Here is a 22,533-nt window from a genome sequence, read left to right as displayed (position 1 = left end):
ACGATTTTGTTTATCAACCATATACACAATTTCATACAACGCACATTAAGAATGTAAATTTTATTTATGTGTATCACAATTATGAAATGACTTGTTTCAGGTGTGTGTCGTAGAGCAAACTCTTGCCAAGTACAGATCGGGATGTTCAAATAGTTCGGTAAGAACAATGTTCACATTATAAAATGCCTTTATTAATTAGTTCAGCAATGTGTGATACTAATCTGGGTATTGTAACATTGAGCGTTCTACATTGAGTTATCACCTCTTTACGTAGTAAGCTATTATTTGTTTTTCATATTTTAATTGTCATAAATGAATCAAGTACATATACTACTTATACCGTGTATATGTATTATTATTGTGATCATATGGATTCAGATTTGTTCGACAAACTATTCAAGCTCCAGTCAATGCGCAGACTGTTGCAATAACGACTACTGCAATGGACGTGGATGCGGGGATGAAGGTATGAACTATTTAAACTCATGTTGAAACACACATGTACTTTATGAATATTTTATTACCGTCGTCATCATATAACGGCATGTCAGCACTAATCTACCTCAGTAATTATTGCGTCATACTAAATTAATTTCCAGTGCAGCGCTATTGGGAACGCATTTCTACGTTTTTTGCCACGCTGCAAATCCTGTTGTTACCAAGACTTTTGTAACACCAATTGCACACACCACCAGACTATATCAATAATTGGTAACAATAATATTTTTTAAACCATTATACGCCAGATACGTTACCTTTGTGCATCATATTATTGGCAAAAAATGTTCTACATAATGTTTTTCTATATAAATAGAACACAATTGATTTTTCAAACAACAATAACTACACGAACATTATGCATTTATAAGGCTTATACAATCGCATAGCATAAATACATGTTATATGAATAAACATACACAATATATTTAAGTAATGGTTTACGTTGAGCTTACAATACCATTTAATTACGGTTAAAACTAATTAATTCACTGCTGGAAAATAGAAACTGGTTGAAAACAAATTTGTCTATTCCTTAGATACTTGCTATATATCTTAGTTCATGTTAATGTATATGTATCTATTTTCATTTTTAATTGTAGTTTGATTATAAGTATCAGTAAGGTTTTTCTGTATTGATAAATACTTAAGAACTAATATTATGTTGATCCCTTTTTATTACAGGATGACACGATGACCATCTGGCGAAGAATTGTGGGTCTTTATTAATGATGTTTATTCTATGTACAAACGTGCACGTGAAGAATAAATTTTCAGCATAAATGGTCTTGAACTTGCAAACTTTATTAATATATTCAGTTGAAGTCGACAAATGATCATCATCTTCGAGCATATCATGCACATACAATAAGTTAGTTTGCATAGTATCGATTTTCAGGCGATAGGCATTACCATTTAACACATTGCTGTACTGATAATTACATACTTTTGGCTTTCTTACATTTTGTTTACTCTTCTTAAGAATATATTTAACTTGTTTAATAAGCTTAAATATAATAAATAAATTATTGGATAAAAGTGTTCTTAATAAATAGTTTAAACATGAAATCACACTTGAAGCATAAAATATAGCCACACAATTAGTTTTGCACCACAGTGTACATGTCTTGAATGTGTTGTTTTATGGTTTGCATATCAGGAAACGTGGCGCCTAACACGTTTTGCGTTGTCTTTTCTTATTCTAGAACTTTAAAACTTATTACCATCAAGTGTTGACTGTGTATGTTTATATTTTTCATTGAATTGTTGTGCGTACAGTGTTTTGTGTGCAATTGTTTTGCAAAAGAGAGAATACACTATTTCTAATTAAAACATAAACAGCCGCTGGTGCATCCCTAGTTGTTCGAGATAAATCTAGATGTATTTAATCTAAATAAAATATATATATTATATTTGTTCGATATGATATGTTTCTGTTTGCATAGAATCAACCTACAACCCTGTTATGTAATTAAAAGGGCTTTCGGATGTCATCAATACTGGTCAAAAATTTGACGATTAAAAAAACTGAAATTAATATCTAACTATTAAAGCAATCTTAAAAGCAATTTTAGACCAAATAACACTTACTTCAGAGCAAAGGACATAGGCGAAGGGACACATATCCCATGTAAGTTCAGATCGTGTAAGATCCCATTCGACATGTAAGTGATATACTTTATATACAGTTTGCTGCTTGACGAATAGCAAGAAAGGAATTTTTATTGTGACTCGGTATTTCTCTTTTCTTTTTTTAAGCAAAGTATTTCAATACTGATTGTATTTATTTTGTATACTTAAGCTCGGTTGACTCGCGGGTCGGGTTAACTCGCGGTATTTCATTAACGCCCTTTTGTTTATAAACAAATCTGCATGACCTACTTGTCAAAACTGACAGGAAACAACTCTCGCTGCCAGTATGAATCGACTTTTTGTTATTTAAATGTCTTAAAACTCAGACTCAAACAATATTTGAATGTTAATAGTGTTATTGATTGTTTTAACGAAAACACCAGACAGTGCTTGAAAATAACTGTGATACTTATGTGATTTGACTTCTGAATTTCCATATATTTGTTAATGCGTAATATAATATTATTGTTGTTTAACCTATTAACCACGAATCTACCGGGCGAAAAAATAAACAACACTGGCGGACAGTGGTATTGTTTATCTTTCTACCGCAGTAAATATTGAAGGATCTTCATCATAAATAGGACATTATCCAATAAAATTAAGTTAAATATGTGTTTCATTTAAATTATGAATCTGATATATGGAGATGGTTTCTAGACGCAATATTCCTTAGGTACCACAAAAGTAGAATACCAATGATGCCTGCATACCTAAACTGCGAGCATCAAACATTTCCAAGTTCTAATCTGCAATATTTTATGCTTATTCCTTACGACTTTTTTATTTAAATAAGCAAAAAGACAATATCTTGCAATGCACCAGACCAATAATAGTAATGTCCACGTGTTTCTCGCGCTCATGACAATCTCCAGTGTGACGCTTAGGAATTTAACCGGGGATCTCTGGATCGGTAGAACAGAGCGGTTGTGTTAATTTATCACAAACATGTTTGTTGTCCTCGTTTTTAGCCTTAAATACTAACTCCAAATGATTGCCATAGCAAAAAGTAGAACAGAACATGTCCAGACCGATGTTTTGAACTAGTGCGCACACATAATTGTAAATTGTTTGATAACACAGCTAATATTATCATGTTATAACCTAGCACACACAATCTGCATCAATAAGGAACATTAGTTAGCTGACCACACATTATACGCAAGCATTATACAAAGTCTGCTGGAAGTTCCAATTTTAGTATTTAATTTAATTGAATTAACATGTGGACGCAGTTTAGCATGCATAACATTATACATTATTAAAAATAAACGTGAAAACGGTAAATACATCCATTTAAGATTAATGCTAAAATCTGTCCCGACAACGAAAGCAAAGTAAAGATTCTGAGTTTCTATTTTTCATTTAATGTAAACCACTGCATTTCTATTCTACTGAATGTTGGAGCATACAGACGCTGCTTGGTCCGTCTGTTCGAACGATAATTTTGATTGAATCGAATTCGCCTAGATCTACAACCGATTTTTCAAAAAAATATATGTCCTACTTGAGGTTCATACTTCCGTCCGTCACACTTTTTGTTTCGACGAGTAGTTATTGCCCTTTCATTAATCATAAACATGTTATATTAAACATGTATGTTTTTTTCGCGCGCTCTTCGGACCTAATGATCTGAATTTAATGACAATTTGTATGCACAAATCGAATGCGGTGGATGTTTATTGATTGTCAGGTCGTTCCGCAACAGTGCTTTTCTAAACAGTGAATCGCATTCGAATCGTAATCTCTTTCTATGAAAGTTTCCGTTTACCTAATATCAAACTTTTGAACGTTTTTGTTTCTTAAAAAGGCCATTTTACTGGTTATACATAGCTTGCAGTAAAAATAAAATGTAAGTAAACGATGCATACTCTTAGACCCAAAATAATAAATGTAAACACCATTTTAATCGATGATTTTCTAGCGGCATACATTTGATTGGAATTTTTCTAAGAACAATCTCAACTCAGTTTGCGGAGGTTAATCACTTAATAGTAAAATATTGGGTAACCGACCTATACTCTGTCAGTGCATAGTGTTTGTTTAGCGCAATAATCAATTAGAAACATCGCTTACATTTTTAAGAATATATTTCAAACATGAGGTATGTTTCGCGAAGCATGTTTTCGCAATTCGCGTGCTGTTTTACAAAATGTATTTGGATTGATAGCAATCATCAATAATAAGTGTTTTTACACGTAACACATATATTATTTCCAAGACGATATAAATATATTAAAACAACTACAGACTCTTACATAAGTGAATAAGTCTTTATCGAGAGTTTCATTTGACCCGAGTTAATATTTAATGTTGTAGACACGTTGCAAAGTTGTTGTGGCCCAGCGTAGGACAGTTAACGTGATTAAGCTACGTGACTATGTCTCGTATTGAGCATACATTTTCTAGGTACAAAGTAGTTCAAGAAACTCACACCAGTGTCTTAGTTGAAGTATTCCGTAGAATGACGGGGGAAATGAACGCCAGAAACTGCAACTGCATAACCTCAGGTTGGAAATAATACATCCCGAGCAAGAGATTGATAAAAGGGAATGCAGCTTTAAAGCGGTTTTTTCACGTTTTGGTAAATTGACAAAATTGAAAAAAATGTTTCAGAGTAGCACATTTTCGTTGTTGTTATGATATTTGTGATGAAACAGTATAACTGAACATTTACCATGCTCTAAGATATCCATTATAATGCATCTTTTGACGATTTAAAAACCTGAAAACTATCAATTGTTGCAACGCGAAACGATTGAATAATTTGAAGAGTTTTGTTGTTGTCTCTATATTGTGTGATACTACGAGGATTGCTTATATAGACAATAAAATACGGTGCACATTGTATGAGCACGGATGGCCGAGTAGTCTAAGCGATATACTTTTTATCCAGGGGTCAGTGGTTCGAGCTTAGTTGAGGATTACTTTTTTCTTTAATATTATTATTTTTTTTTTTTACTGGAGCTTTTAACATCCAATGTCAATATAAAGCATTTAATTACACACTTCAATCAAGGCCAAAATCTGTCAAAATGCCCCTTTAAGAGGCTAACTAAGGTATGTTTTTATTTAGAAAAGAAGATTTCACAATTCTATTGATGTGTCGCTGATAACACTTGAAGAATGACCGAAATATAAACTTATAGGACAACACAACTCAGATTGCTCCTTACGTGATCAGATTGTTTAGCATTCACAATGACTGTAATGTAACTTATTGAGAACATGATGACGCCTATGTAGTCAGCTCGTATGAAAACGATATCGACTGTGCTACAGTGTTTAATAATCAAACCAGTTTGTAAAATAATTGACAACATTTTGCTGATTATGTATTTTAGCAATACAAAGTCACTCACACTTTATTTCCCCCAAAACAATACATAATTATCGTAACACCAATAATATTAGTTCGTAAAGGTTTGAGGTTGCTTTCACTTTTAGATAATTATAATAGGCATCACAAATACGAATGGGCTGAAATCATTTTTCATTTTCCTGCAATCACAAATATTAAAAGATAAATAATCATAAATATCATATGTTCGCTTTCATTCTTACAACAATATACAGTTATATATTTATTTAATTTAAATTGTGAACATTGCGAGCTTTTGAATTAATTTCATAAAAATACCCCTTACATAACACTCTTAACATTTAAAAACTAAATTTCATTTGTTAAAATTCGTGAGGTCGAATGTACCGTTTTATATTGTCAATATTGACATTGGATTTAATTATTAATAGAAAGATCGATCAAACCAGTAAGAGTTTACAGTTAATTTATCGGCTGTAAATTGAGCAATCAAATTTTTTTAAACATCAGACGCTTTCAGAGTATTCAGGACAAGTACGATAACTCGATCTTGTCTAAGTTTTCCTTTCCTGGGCATCAATAGAACATTATCAAAACTGAAGGGAATATCCGCCACTGCACGCATGCTGCTTACTTACAATTGCATTTTACTTTGTTGTATTTGTTACCAAATAACTGCCTCTTCCTTTCGTCTAATAGCTTTTTTTCCCATCAATTTCAATATTGCTTTGATAGTTCGGTACAAGGTTTACTCGATATATATTAATCCTATATTATTGAGAGTAAATGACTAATACATTATTTCTGTAAAAGTGTTCATCTTACTGTTGCTTTAGTGGTATTTCTATGCATACACTGCGATTTTTACATTACCAGAGGCCAATAGAAATATGTTATCTATCGCAAGTAATGATACAGGGACAACGTATAATGTTTGAAGAAAGTCTGAAATAGGACCATTTAAGTACAACAAACCCCGAGAGTACTCATTGCGTTGTCAGACATATTTCAGTGTTATAGTTGCTTGTCCTGTTACTAATTTTAAATCGAAGAACACGATGTGATGAACAAGGATGGACGCGATAAGGACGAGGTCATGATGATTTATTAAAATGTATATTTAAAACCGGACATGTTTGCAAAAACCATGTGTACAATGTTGCTTATTGCGAATTGCAGGAAGAACAAATCAAAGAACAGTCTGAACATAAATTTTAAACAAAAGATGTTACTTTTTCTATGAATATTACTAGAAGTATTATATCGTTAATTAAGATTTATATATTTGACAAATTGTCGCTTTTAGATGATTATAATAGTCATTATGAATACAGATGGACTAAAATAATGAAAGGTATTAGTTTATCTTAAATAATTCATGTATATTTGAATGTATATACATTTGAAAAATCGTGAAAGTAGCGTGCATAAACTATCGGACGAAGCCTAGGTCAACAATGACCTTAGTCAGCTACGTTTAATAATCGAAACACTACGTATCGGTGGGAAACATTATTCGGATGTAACTGGTAATTTCAGTTAAATAATGGATATGATTTCGTGTGTTTATGTGTGAATAGAATACCTAGATTGTTTCATTAATGTTATATCACGACTGGTACATTTCATTACTTGAACAAAGTAAATATTTTCAGTATATTCGTTAATAATATTTTGCGATGTGAAATCAAAAGTACATTGCGAAAATAAGTGACATAACGATATACACACTATAAATAACGCAAGTAGATTGCTCATTTTATATATAAAATATATACAATTCACTACGCATGCACAATTTGCATTCCTGTGTTTACCTCGTGACGATGATGATCAATGTACTTGCGTTATTTATAGTTAAATGGTAGTTACCTGGTACACATACCCAGTAAAATTTTATTACCGAATATATGAACATATGAAAACTTAAGAACTTTTTTCAAGTAATGTAATATACCAGCCGTGATATTTTAATCAAAATAAACTAATAATAGTAAAAGAAAAACGGTATTTTAGAACTTTTCTTTTTCGTCATTCGTGATTGACGGTCTCTTAAATCGACAAATATATCAATATTTGACATTATTGGTTAAACTGAATAATGTTTCCAATACGCAAATTACAAGATTGAATCTTTATAAATGAAATATTGGTTCCATACGATTTCGTTAAAAAAATTGTCAATGTTTATCATTTCTTGCGGTTTAATTTTATATAGTTAAACTAGATAGTTATTGCACCAACACGAGTTAAGTCAATGAATACTTGGCTGACCATAATGTGTTACCTTTCTGCTGAGATATGACTGAAAATTAAAAAAAAACAGGGAGAAGCAAACAAACGAACACAAAAAGATGAATTTAATCATGTGCATCATGATTACACAATTTCATATGTTTATGTCGATGACCAACGATCCACTTAATAGACAAGTGCTTAAATTTTGATATGGACGCATACGATTTATAATCTAAAATTATACAGTTTCGTTCGACAAAATGTTCTATAAAAGTCATACAAGTAAAATCCTGATGTTACACCTACTGAAGCAACATGTGGAGGACAAAAAAAATTATTTGACATAACCCGAGAAGCAAAATCGTGCGCCATGTATAATTGTTAGAAAGGAATTTTAAAGTATATTTCTTTCTTTTTTCAACATGTTTCGTTTATGTAAGATAGCAATTAATTATTATTATAGTATACAATAGTCATGTACACAACGTTCGCATTTTAAGTTCAAACAAATTATCATATCATGGGAATAAAATTTTAATTGTTGGTCAACAAAACGAATGCAATTGAACTACTTTATTGAACAAAAGTTTAAATAAAATAACAGAAAATTTAGACAATACGCCTAGAGTTATTTTATTTATTTTCCAGCCTTTGTCTCAGGTTTAGGGTAAAGTGTTTCACAAGGCGGGATAGGGTTTTAAAACATGCAACTTGAGACATGCGTGTTTGTCATGTCACAGATTGACGAGGGTTTCATTGCATTCATACTGAATTTCTATCGAATATTGATGCAAGCAAAACGTCTGAAAAAATATACATACACACTATATATAAACGATTTTGTTTGCTGCATAGATAAATTGCTTGTTGAAACGTTAAAGTTGTATGTATCAACACATAACAAACGGTGGCAAGATCATCATATCGGACATTGACGCAAGTCGTGATGTGATTACGTATTCACGTACAAATACCATGGTTGGATCGCAATAAAAGGTAACGTCCGGGAAGCTGTGTTTTTTCTTTCATGGTACGAATAGTAACACAAAAATTGCCAGTATTCTAGTTCCCTATTGCATAAAACAATATCGAAGTTACATAGCACACATATTAAATTGCAAGTGGTGGTGTGAGTCTAAAAAAACAGAGATCCAAAATGTATACCTTCAGTACCATACTTTAAGGTGAAATGTCAAAATACACGCATATTTTATCGTCCAATATCGCTTGATCGAAGTATTATTTTCACCTGCATAACATTTATGCTAGATTGTGTTTGAAGCGCAAGACTCTGAAAACTTCCTCAATGTTCAAAGGCATAGGTAAATATTATGGGCAAACAATAGATAGTATATATGTGGATGTAAAATATGAATATTTGGATATTTTATTAACCTTCTATTAGTACAAAATGACGTTAAAGGATGGCAGTATATGATTCAGATTATTAATTTTATTAAAAGGTTAAAGATGTGTTATCACGTTCCGTATTAAATCTCCATTGTTCTGTTAAAACACATATGCGTCCAATTGAGTTTAAAAAATGTCAGCGAATATATCATAGCTCTTTGATTGCGCAACTATACAAAGCAAAGCGTATAGTGGGTGTTTTTTAACCTCCAGCTCTTTTTTAATTATTTCACTTTTTCATTTCGCAGTCATTACAGAACAGGCTACCTCACACAAATCTAGTATATTGATACAAGTTTGTTAAGTTTGGTTTGAACTTTGCTGTCTATCTTCATGTACCGTAAATGTTCCGTTAACAAGTTTCGTCTATGTCAAAAGGGTCGGATCTTTTTAACACTGATTAATCCCATTTAAATCAGCACAATAATTATTGTTATTGAGAAATATCTTTACCGCTTCAGACGTGTGATTCTTGATTGTTTATATCAGATCGTGGGGACACTTTGAGACCAATATTCAGATAAGAACAGCATAAAAATTGTTTATCTTTGTCCATCGTCAGACGATTTCTAAACCATTTTCCACAACGCCTCAACTTTTGGAATGCCGTGTATCGCGCGATGACGATCTGACGATCTTCCCCCCCCACCCCCCCCGCTAACTTAAGGACAAAGTCACAACTCAAATATGGGCATAACAGTAAAGCCTTAGATATCTGTCACAATAGTAAAAATAATGCTCCGTTGAGTGCAACATAAACTGAAATAATTGAATTAAAGTAATTGATAAACACTCTTAATATATTTGAGATCTTAATCAATGAAGACAGTCCAAAGCATATGTATAAGTATTTAACTGATTGTGTACGACTTGATGTCTTAGCAGACATGTAAGACATTTATGGCATCCAACATTCAATACAAATCGCCCTTGCAACATGGGCCTTTCTGATAACTTGGACATGATAACGGGCCATCCTCTGTCAAGAGTAACCAGTACTCTCATTTATATTATCCGACGAATCATCTTCATATTTCCCTGAAACAAACTTAATGGACGTTGTCCTTTAACCTGATGACCTCAATCTTAATACGTGCCTTCCTCTATGTCTGATTTTCCTACAATGTAACAACATGTATGTAAACAATTTACTTACAAGCAGGATCATGTGTCAAAGCGTGTTCCAAAACAGTGCCGGAATGTGTTTTCTAATACAATACCACCACGTGTCCTTGATCTTTGACCTTGTGATCTAAACATGAATTGGCTTCTTTTTTTCCATAGATCTGATCGTTATGCCAATTAGCATGGGCTAATGTCAAAGTATGTTCGCGATAACGTTAGGAAAGGAATTAACGATTACACTCAAAAGTGATACTGAACTTTGACTTGTCCTTAAAATCGACGTAAAGTAACAATCGTACGAATGTGCATCGTTGCCGATATAAGTGTACTCTAGACTTAGCGCGGAAACAACGTGTCAACGGACCAAACTTTCAGACCAACGGACGAAAACTCAGCAGTATCACTGCTCTTCTTTTAAGAGAGACATAATAATAAAAAGCAAACAGTAGTCAACATGAATAAATACTGTATATAAGCAAAACAATATGACAAGTTTGAAAGCATAGAATACATTTCAAAAACAGCCATACAATTCGCAAAAGTATGTATGCAATTAGTTAGTTTATGTTCACTATTCAGTTAATAATCGTCAATTGTGTTTTGTCGAACATTTTTCCAAAAGCATAACACAGTACAATAAGTTTTCCTTCGATATACAATTACATTAAAAAAAAAAAAACTTTACTAAATTGCACCATTTGAAATAATGTATATGCTTAGAACGAGCCTGGAACTCCATCTTAGAAAACCAATAACACAATCGTTGATATATACCATGTTAATATTTGTAACGGTATTGAATTTGATAATATCACAACATGACATAAAGATGAGATTCGGACACTTAATCAAGCAAGCAAGATAATTGTCCTGTACATATTTTAGAACAAAGAAGGGAAGATATAAGCTAGAATAATTAAGTACATTAAGAAACGGCATTTGGTTTTTGAATAAGCAGAATCAAGTTGAAACACTTACAATATATGCACTGATAATGAACACAAGTAAGCTAACCATACATTAAACAAAATCGTTTTAATATTTTTAAAGAAAATTCCAAGTCCAAGTGTATAGCCCTCATTATTTAAAGATAAATGTACAAACAAACATTGATAACATTCCATATTATTATGAAAACTCGTCACATTATGTTTGAACTTGTTGCAATCTAACGACCTCATGTACAAAAAGGTTGTTTTAATGTTACGGTTTATTTAACAAAAAAAAACAATGTTTGCGAGCTAAAATAGGTAAAAAATGCCATTCAGAATATGTTTCATTTCAGGTTTAATCTGTTCGGTCCAGTTAATGCGGTTTAATGTTAACTGTCTCTATTTCCAAAAAGAAACTTATAAGTGTTTTGTTTTTATAAAACAGTGACATATTATTTAATTCAGCTTGTTTAACTTCTGATCACCGATACTTTGCTGTTTCTTGATTTAATTACCACAACAGTCAGCCAGAACGACGAATAATATTACTTAATACTACACAACGGACGAGAAACTATACATGTGTATGAAGTGTTATGGTATGTATAAATGTGTAAACATGTATACATGTCAATATTTGCATTACAAAATTGCTGTTAGTGAGAGCAATTACATTTTGTGTTAATAAATATGTAACAAAAAGAACTATATTTAAGTTAAATGTTTGAGATTTCTTAAGTACATCATTCTTATTGTTCACTGATAATATTTTAAGGATGTCGATAAAAAAAAAGTAGAAAAAAACCCCGCTTCATGCTCGCGTTATCAGACATCTTTCAGCGTTTAATTGGTTGTCCTGTAACGAGTTTAAACCGACGAACACAATCTGATAAGCACGATATTGACACGATAAATACCAGGTCATGTTGATGTTTCAAATATGTATGATGAAACCCAAATATCGTTGCAACAATTTTGTGCATATTTCGCTTTGTACAAATTACAGGATGAACAAATCACAGAACAAAACATAGATTTCAAACAAATGATGTTACTTCTTATATGAATATTACTTAAAGTTTCATATCGCTAGTAAAAAGCCATAGGTTTGACACATTGTCGCTTTTATATGATTATAATGAGCATTATTAATACTTATGACTGACAAGATAAAAAAAATACATCTCATACCGTTTACTCGGAAAATTGCCAGTCGATGTTATAATATAATGCAAACAAACAACAGTGCAAAAAGAACAGATAACATTGCTGTGTGTGCATGTACATGTATAAGCTGTGCGCTATTATTTATTTAATCTGATTTAATATGTTTCTTCAGTGTTCTTATTAGTAATTATGCTATTTTGCCATTTATCCATAAACGAAAACGAGTTCACTTGTAAGTATGTCCGATTTATAAAATGTTTTTTGAGTTAATATATATCGACATGTGTTTCAATATAAGACAACATTGGTTCAACTCACAAATAATTCCAATACGCACACGTTAAAATTGAATCAATATAAATGTAATTTGGGTTCCATATAACGACGATTCGTTCAATATATTGTCAATGTTTATTAATATAATTATTTGCGGTTTAATTATAGATATTTAAAATTGATATATGTATATATTGTACCAAAACGAGTAAATTCATTGAATACAAACGGTATAACCAACGACAGCCATTATTGTCCTTGGTATTTTACTTTCTGACGTTTAATGACATGAAAAGCAAACAAAACAACACAAAAGGATGACGTTTGTGATTACTCGCATCTTGATTACACGATTTCATATGTTTGTGTCGCTAACCGACAACCCACTATACTATTAAACGTTCTTTTGTACGCATAACTTTGAGATTTATTATCTTCAAAGTCTTGAAAGTTCGTTCGACTATATGTTCTATAAAAATGAAATCGTGATGTAACTCTTTTTTGGAATGACCTCAGAAGCAAATGCACGATTCATTTATGTGTGTTAGAAACGATCAAATAAGCGCAATTCATGTAAATGTCTGTCAACATATATGCAAGGTCTTTTATTAATGTAAGATAATATAAACTTTCGAATTTTTCAAGTACATATCTTGTACTGGAACGCCATTGAAACACTATTTATAATTTAATTATAATATTTTAAATAAAATGACAGCAAATTGGAACCAGATGTCCAATATTCGTTTTAAAATTTGTGTTCTAGACTCTCTTTCGAGTCTAGGGTAAAGTGTTTTAACAAACAATGTAGGATATCCAAAGATAGAACATTGACGAGGGTTTATCAGCGTTTTACAACATTTCTATCATATATAGATGCAACCATTATTTGATTTCGTGGCGAGTATTCACGGACAAACACCACAAGTGCAGTACAATTTGTACACATACAATGTTTGGAACAAAATTCACCATTAAGATATATTCACGGAATTTGTGTAGGTTTTAACATTTAACGAAAACTATCACAAATATTTACCGAACTCTAACCCCATAATACATTAAACATTTTCGAAGTTTCTGAGCATACATATTAATCTAAAAGTGTTGGTGTGTCCCTCAAGAAACCAAAGCACCCAATGTCTACCTTCAGTGCCATGCCGTACGTTGAAACGTTAAAATACATATGTATATTGTTAAATATTGCTTGATTTCCTACTGCACAAACAATATTTAAATTGAACTTCGCACAGTTATTAAATTAGATTAGATATTGTTTGACGCACAAGACTAAAGCTCATACGTAGATGTCAAAGATCATAACTGAGTATTTCTTGTTATATTTTATTTTTTAACTATTCTTTCTGGTCGAATTTAAACGATATCAGTATTTGCTTCATATTATCATTTTGTTTTGAATGTTAAAGATGTGTGATCACTTTCCGCATTCAATCTTCTTTTACTATTGATGTAGAAATTGTCAGTAAATATATCATATCTCTGCGATTACGAATTTCTTCAAAGCGTAGAGTGGGTTATGTCTCACCTGATCTTTCTATTTATTTCACTATTTAATTTCACATTCACAGCATACATGAACACATGAATTATTTGGAGATTCAAAATAATTCTTAGAGAACTGAGATAATCTATAATTTCTAATAATTCTTTTTTAGAAAGCATAGCACATCATTAAATCATTAACAACGGTCATAATTCTCTAAGAAAGGTAATGGTTAATAATCAGAACATATCTTTGAAAGAAAGGTTTATTAAATGTAGGAGTTGTGTTAGGTGTCTTTAAAAAACGATGTGGACAGAAGTATATCTACGAGAATTACATCCGGTTAACACATTCTCCATAAGTACGTGCCGATAAATATTACTAGTTTTGTTCTCACTCATAATATCATATAAATATCTTTTGCAACACTCAAATGAAAGAAAAATACAAAAACGTTCAGAACGATATTTCATATGAACGAGAGTCATGATCGCTGATCGTATTTATGTAATTCTTAAACATGTTTAAATTACTGTCAATTATATGTTAAAAATTGTTCTATAACAAATTACAGAACACATATACCGGTCAATGGAATTTTTCTGGCAGATAACGAGTGTGATCAGACTAAAATATTCTGTAACGAATTATAATGAACGTTGACCTATGTTGAAATGATTTTAATAGACCCGCCTTTGTCTTATCTTACGATTATAAGGATGTTCGTTTAAATATTTATTTCAAAGTGCTTTAGGCGGTACAAGATGTGGCTTATGTATTGGGCTATATTGGCTTCCCTCTACGGGTGCACCCATGCTCTTAAATGTAAGTTATGCAGTTTCGATGCATTTATGTCGAAAGTTAATTTATATTGTTGTTCGCCTACTGCAATATACAATTTATTACCTATCTATTTCCAGCCACAACTGGAAGGGAATTTTTCACAGGATTTCTGAGCTTTCTGCCAGAAAGCATATTTAAAGAAAGGTTTATTAATTGTTCAAGTTGTTGTTTAATGTCTTTAAAAAGGTGTGTGGCTGGAAATATTACAACGAGTGTAACATTAAATTTACGATTGGTTTACATGTTGTTCATAAATACATGGAATATTTAGTTCTGCCTCATAATATCATATAAATATCGTTTGTAATATTCAACTAAAATAAACATGCAAAGTGTTTACAACGACAGTTACTATGAATGAGCAGTCTTGATCGCTAACTCTTTTAATATAATTATTAGAGATGTTTGTTCCAGAATCTAATGAATAGTTAAAGGGACATCACTGTATTATGCTTACCTATACTGAACTATATCCGTAAGAGTTGTCTTTATATATGAATATGCTATACAGTTTGTTGAACACTTGTAGCTTAGACATTACTAAATAAGCATGAAGCCGCCCGCATACGCCTTGAGCTGTATAATTTACACCGGCTAGACTACAACAATGTATACATTACTGTCAGAAATGTCTTTAAAATTTTCTTTAAAAAATGACCCAAAAAAAAACAGTCAATAGAATTTTGCGAGCAGATAACGAGTGCTATCATACTAAAATATAATGTCACGAATTATAATGGACGCTAACCTGCGTCGAAATTTTTCAAATAGACCCGCCGTAATTCTTATCTTACGTTTATAAGGCTGTTCGTGTAAATATTTATCTCAAAGTGCTGTTGCCGGTACAAAATCTGGCTTATGTATTGGGTTGTATTGATTTTCCTTCTCGAGTGCACCCATGCTCTTAAATGTAAGTAATGTAGTGTGGATGATTTTTTGCCGAAAGTTAATTTACATGATTGGTCGTCTACTGCATTATACATTTAATTACCTATCTATTTTCAGCCACCACAGGAAGGGAATTTGTTACTGGATTTCTGAGCTTTCATCCTGACAGTAACTTAACACTAGATATTGCTGCCAGTACCAATGGCGATGTTCAAATAAACGTCCCATATCTGGGAATAAATGCCACCTACTCTTTCAATAGAACATTCTCAACTACGCTCAACAGTAGTCTTCAGCTTTACGGCACTAAGATTGAACATAACGGCGTTTATATTAAATCATCAGTTGATATTTCGGTTTACATGTCCACACAATATTATAATGGCGATCATTTTACATCCAGTGAAGACACTTACTTGGGTCTCCCTGTTCAATCGCTTGAAAAAGAATATTATATTGCCAGTTATATGTCATTGCATGGATATCCATCACTATTTATGGTGATAGCAGCGTTTGCGAATACTGAGATTAATATATCATATTCAAACGGCAAATCGATATCAAAAACACTGAACTGGTTGGACGTCTATCAGGAAATGTCCTCGGAGAACGATCTCACTGGCACTATCGTTCGGTCAAGTAAACCCGTATCTGTTGTAAGCGGGACGTCTTGTACGCATGTCCTTCGAATCAACACTTATGGGTGTGATATGGTTGGTGAACAAATGATTCCAACGAAAGCCTTTGAAAAGCATTTCATCATCCCGCCAATCCTATCCAACCAATTCATGGTTCGTATTTTCAGTAGTCAAAGTAATAACACGGTATGTGTAAAAGACTCATTGTTTGAAAAGTGCACAACGATAGGGGCACATCAATGGTTGGAATCTGTACCATATAGTTCGACCTTAGTTGTCACTAGTCAAGAACCGATATCCGTCATACAATACAAAGAGAGTGAAGGGTACATGACAATAATTCCGGGTATTCGTCAATTTATGAATTCGTACTCTTTTGTTGCACCAGAGGCCTCTCAAGACCATAATAACTATATTTCCGTTACCATTCTCTCTTCTGCATCGCAAACGCTTCGTCTAGATGGCAAACCACCCAGACAACTTGTTGGAACTTCTAACGTGCAGCCTCCATTTAACAATTATACAGTCGTCACGTTCAACATTACCGCAGGGTACCATGTGATGATATCGACAGAAACTCATATTACTTTCGGATTGATTGTTTTTGGAATTGGGAAGCTTGCCGCATACGGTTATCCTGCTGGGATTAAATTTGGTAAATCTATTTAATCTACTTTTATTCTACGTTATGTAGTGAATAAACAACATACATCAGCTTATGCTAGAACACAAATAGTACTTGTTATATATTTAGTTATATAATTCAGGTAATTCATTCGAGACCTAAAACTATCTATGGCTTCATAATGATTGCCGAGTCATAAACGTCGGCCATCTTTTCCTCATGATTATATCTGTTGTTGATCTTGTGAACTTTTTTATATATGAGGTAAATTGTAAAAAAAATGCAGCTATCCACTCTTTGCCAGTGCATGTACATACAACCCTCAAGTATTTTTTTTAGAAATCGATGAATGTGCATCAAACCCCTGCATGAAAGGTGGCACGTGTTTAAATGTTGTAAACGGTTACACATGTACATGTCAAGCTGGCGTTAGTGGACGAAACTGTGACACCGGTGAGGAAATTTGTTTTCACCTTTCGCAGCATCCGACTTTCGCAGCATCCACAACAATAGAATGTGGATTGTCCCATTCAATATTTACAAATGGAACTTAGTATTGCAATACAGTATAATTGCAATAACTTGAGCTGGCGATTTCTCGAAAACTGGCGATTACTCGAGCATTAAAGGAAGTCCCGAACATTTTCGTTGTATTTCTATATAAAAATACTCTACCCGCAATAGCTCAAACATCCGATTTTCGATAACTCGAGGATGTGTACTGGTCTCTGAAAGGCATTTCACACCTAATTAACTGGCAATTATTCGAAGACACTTTCTGGTCTGGTCGGTGCTAAAACATTCGAGTTGTAAAAACATGTTCTTATCTTAGAGGTTTCTTCAATCAATTAGATAATTACAAATGCTCTGCTCTCTATCGCTAAACATCTTACGCCATCAGTTTCCGGGAAGCTAATTGGTTGCGACAGTCTTCAATCTGAGACTTTGCACAACACAAGTCTGACTGAATGTAAATTATATGCAAACTGTGCAGTTCTTATGTTGATTTTCGTGTTTTTTATTTCATGCGCATGTACGTACCTTGTGTGCTATTTTAAATATGTTACATTTTTATTGAAAATTGTTTGAATATTTTTTATTAAATATGTGTTATGTGTGTATGTTGATAAAATTAAAATGAATGAACAATCATTCTTATTGTTTAGTTTAGTATACTGTAACTTTAAGCGATTATTACAAAGCATTTTCCCCACATTGCTTTGGTTAACGTTCTGAATTCAATAGAAATCAATAGCTTATGTGTGCGATATAACGCCAGTTGCTCTATTGTTTCATCTTCATCATTTTATTTCATGTTCTGAAACTCAACCAAGATGCTGCTATGGCTTCGCTCTAATTTTATTTGCCCCAGCTTTAAGAAAGGGTAGGAGGCATATACATTTCCCTCTTCCGTCCATCCTTCCGCCCGTCAATCGGACTTTATGTTGTGCAAGACTCAAAAGTATTGCTGACAGAGGTCTTAAACTTTGCAAACATATTAAGCGGCAAGTGAATGGTGCGACGCAATATTTTGGTTCGACGGTTTTTGACCGAATCGAATTTGAAGCCCATTAATTTACCAAAAATGTAATTTTCTACTTGCGTCGGTTGTAGCTCGAAAAATATTGCAGCTAAAGGGCAGAATATGTTCAAACATATTTACTAGCATGTGATCTTACGTACGGAAATATTTTGGTTCGAATCTTTAGACATAAAATAATATGTGTACTTACTTTTTAAACGTTCGATTTCAATCACGCCTTCAATAGACAACTTTAATAATTTCATAAATGACCTAACATATATTAAGTATAAGGTACTAATATACAGGCATGATGTTAATATCCGTGCATGCGCATACGTAGATCCCAACTATAACCTTTTTTTTAGAGATTAATGAATGTGCATCCTCACCATGTCTTCACGGTGGTACATGTTCAGATGGTGTTCACGCTTACACGTGTACATGCTCAGCTGGCTTCAGTGGGAGGAATTGTGAAACCAGTCAGTATTGTGGTTTCAAATGTTTTAGCATCTAATTTCATAATTCGGACAGGCCCCTATCAATATTCATAAATGAGTTAACCCTAATAAAAAATGGTCTCGTTTAAAATAAATCCATGTAAATTGTGTTCTCTTTCTTGTTTCTGACGTTAATGGGGAACGGCTCCAGCATTTTTCTTTACTTTGATTTGACTAAATTATTTTTCCTAGAGCAATCGCAGATGTTTTGTTTACACACGTTTTCATGTGTATGTAGTGAACTTGAATGGTTAACAGCCATAGTCAACTCAGTTTGTGCATATGCGTATATTTACAATTTTAGACTCCAACGAACAGTTGATATGCTACAGTTGTGAAGACATGTCTGACCTTGAACTCTGTGATACAGTAAAGAAATGTGGTGACGGAGAAGTGAGACGATTAAATTCATAAATCTTATACTCTTTTTATAATACGGTTTAAACAGCATAATATTTTTTTAAAGTGTAAACAGAACACCTTTGAGTATTGTATTATTATTTATCTGTAGCTAAATTATGAGTTTGTTTTAAGGTGTGTGTGGTAGAGCGAAATCATGCAAAGTACAGGTCGGGATGTGCCAATAGTTCGGTAAGTTCACTGTTAACATATATTTAATGTATTCATCAACTACATAAAAAAACTTTTTATCCAAATCTGGGAGTTTCATAATTGATCGTTTCTACATATATTTCTCCCCAGGCCCTCTTTTTTTATTATTGTTTCGAACATTTCGGGTGTCATAAATGTATAAAGTACATATACTTTAATACCGTTTTTTATACCGCTGCATTGAAATTTGCCTGATTTAACGTTTCATGATATATTGTTTTATATCAGTTCAACAGGAAGTTCTTATATCAATCGATGATAGGAGGTAGGTCATATTACTCGAAATCAACTTTAAAGTAATCAGTTTTAGTCAAATCGAATCAGATTCGACAAAACAAACAATTTGACACCAAGGTGTAATATATTTAAAAAAAAAAATGAAACACAAACAGCAAAAAGAAAACGTATTTAACAAATATTTAGCGCACGTGCTCATGATGGCATTATTAACACGTCAAACGACGAAAGTCATATTCTTTCCCGCTAAAAATGCATTTTTAGCGATTTTTGTTTTCATTATTTCTTTAAAATCGGGGACGTAGATTTATGATACACAGACAAACAGGTTACTGTCTGATCTTTTTGTAATATATCAGGCTCGGCACGAATAAAATGATATTATTCTAAGCCTTGACTGATATATTACAAAAAGATCAGGCAGTTACCTGTTATGTTATATGTGTATGCATTACTATTGTGTTCGTATGGATTCAGATTTGTTCGACGTATTATCCAAGCTCAAGTAAATGTTCAGAATGTTGCAATAACGACTACTGCAATGGACGTGGCTGCGGGGATGAAGGTATGCGCTATTGACACTTATGTTGAAACACACACGTGCTTGATGTATCAGCTTTTATTAGCATCGTTATCATAAATGCGTATGCCAGAACTATTTTTGTTTTATCTTTGATAAGGTTTAGTATCAAGGCATGAACGTGGCCCATTGTGCTATGACTGCAATCACGTTCGAACCATTCAGCAATGTACGTCCATTAGACCGTGTAATAAACACCAGGTGAGTTTGCATATGCACGATTCGGTATTCTACCAATTATAATTCTATACGTTAAATGGTAATTGAGAACATTTATTGAAAACTAGGTTTGTCATTGGATCAATGCACATAATAACTGCCGGTAGCAGAAACTGTTATATCATAGCCAGTGTGTATACTATTTTTCATTTTCATATAAATGTGTTTTAATTTATAGTCATGCAGTATCGAGGAATTTGAATGGCTGGATCACACACACTTTAAGCTTGGATGTGAGGATTCACCGGTATGTCAATATAATTATAGTAAAATAATAATATAATATATCTGTAATTGATAAATAGAGGTGTCTATATTCTATGTAGATCGCGAATTAAACTACGGTTTCATAAACTATCATATTACTTTAAAGTACATATTGGAAAACGTTTTCTTGCAAAAACAATTTATTTCTATATTTACAGCAGACAAATATAGAGATATATTTCAGAAAAAATAAATTGATGCTGAATGTATTTCTAGTGCAGCGCTATCGGATTGCAACGTTCCTTGCCGCGCTGCAAATCATGTTGTGACCAAGACTTTTGTAACACCAACTGCACACATCACCAATCCATAGGCATAATTGGTAAACAATAATAGTTTTGAAAGAAACATTTATTATACACCAGATATGTTATCTCTATGCATAATATCATTGTAAGGAAAATGGTCTACTTGAATGTTTCGTTGCATTATTAGAACAAATTTGAACTAAGAGAATAATATTCAGCAATAAAGTGTATACAATCTCATAGCATAAATACATGTTATATGAATACATATACAATATATGTTCAAGACATGGTAGACGTGGAGCTTACAATACGATTTAAGACAGGTTAACAAGTAGTACATTTACTGTTTGAAGAAAATGTACGGTGCGTAACAATATTTCAGCAACAAGTTCATGCAGAAAAAATTAATTGTGGCCTAGATTTAAATTCCTTCGTTGTTTTTATATTAATGTGTCTTGGAACGGAGCGAGATCGTAATCATTAAAATAGAAATGAGTTGATTTCAAATGTGTTTATTTATATTATACTTGCTATGCATCAATGTTCATGTTAATTTTAGCAATTTATGTGTATCTATTTTCATGTGAATGGTAGTATGAGTATAAGTATTTCTCGACTGTTTAATTATAGCGCAAAAATATATATGTTGATTCTTAATAACAGGGTGACACGGCGACCATCTGACCGAGCATTGAGAGTCTTTATTGACCATGCCTATGAATTGTACAGACGTGCATATTAAAAGATTAAAAGTTCACTATAAAATTGTGTTGCACATTTTTTTTTACATTTATTCACTTGACAAACGCCCATTACCTGCGAGCGTATCACAGTGCATGCACTATTACTACCAATTTTTTACAAGAAAACTTCTACTAGTGTTTATTAGGCGATAGGTACCAGCATATATAGAAGTTTTAGTGATAATTAAATACGTTGGCTTTCAGGTATTTCTTTAATTATTTCAATAATATATTTAGCTTGTTTGCTATGCTGATAAATACTTTTTGATAAAAGTGACCTTAATAAATCGTGTAAACATGAAATTACACTTCAAGCATACACTATAGCCAATAAATAAGTATGCGATTCTGTTCAGTGTACGTGTATTTAATGTGTTGTTTAATGAGATTTGCATATTAGAAAACGTGCCGTCTGACACGTTTGGCGTTGACAGTCGTTATACTAGCGCAATTTTGCACAACTTCGATATTTATTATCATCAGTCGTTGACTGTGTCTGTTTAA

General features: G+C 32.6%; 1 protein-coding gene across 1 annotated transcript; it reads left to right on the top strand.

Annotated features, from left to right (window-relative positions):
* Positions 1 to 14,783: 14,783 nt before the first annotated feature.
* On the top strand, positions 14,784 to 22,051 carry LOC127859962 (IgGFc-binding protein-like). Its single transcript, XM_052397621.1, has 11 exons — positions 14,784 to 14,929; positions 15,953 to 17,128; positions 17,438 to 17,551; positions 18,989 to 19,102; positions 19,425 to 19,513; positions 19,655 to 19,711; positions 20,447 to 20,534; positions 20,650 to 20,750; positions 20,947 to 21,015; positions 21,252 to 21,357; positions 21,950 to 22,051. Exons 1-11 carry the CDS (start codon positions 14,869 to 14,871, stop codon positions 21,952 to 21,954), a joined length of 1,980 nt encoding a protein of 659 aa, XP_052253581.1. The 5' UTR covers positions 14,784 to 14,868; the 3' UTR covers positions 21,955 to 22,051.
* Positions 22,052 to 22,533: the final 482 nt, after the last annotated feature.

The sequence above is a fragment of the Dreissena polymorpha genome, chromosome 15 (genome assembly GCF_020536995.1).
Source record: "Dreissena polymorpha isolate Duluth1 chromosome 15, UMN_Dpol_1.0, whole genome shotgun sequence".
In the NCBI taxonomy this organism is placed as follows: Eukaryota; Metazoa; Mollusca; class Bivalvia; order Myida; family Dreissenidae; genus Dreissena; species Dreissena polymorpha.
Note: the sequence above shows the minus strand (reverse complement) of the source record. Positions and strands in the feature narration are given on the sequence as shown.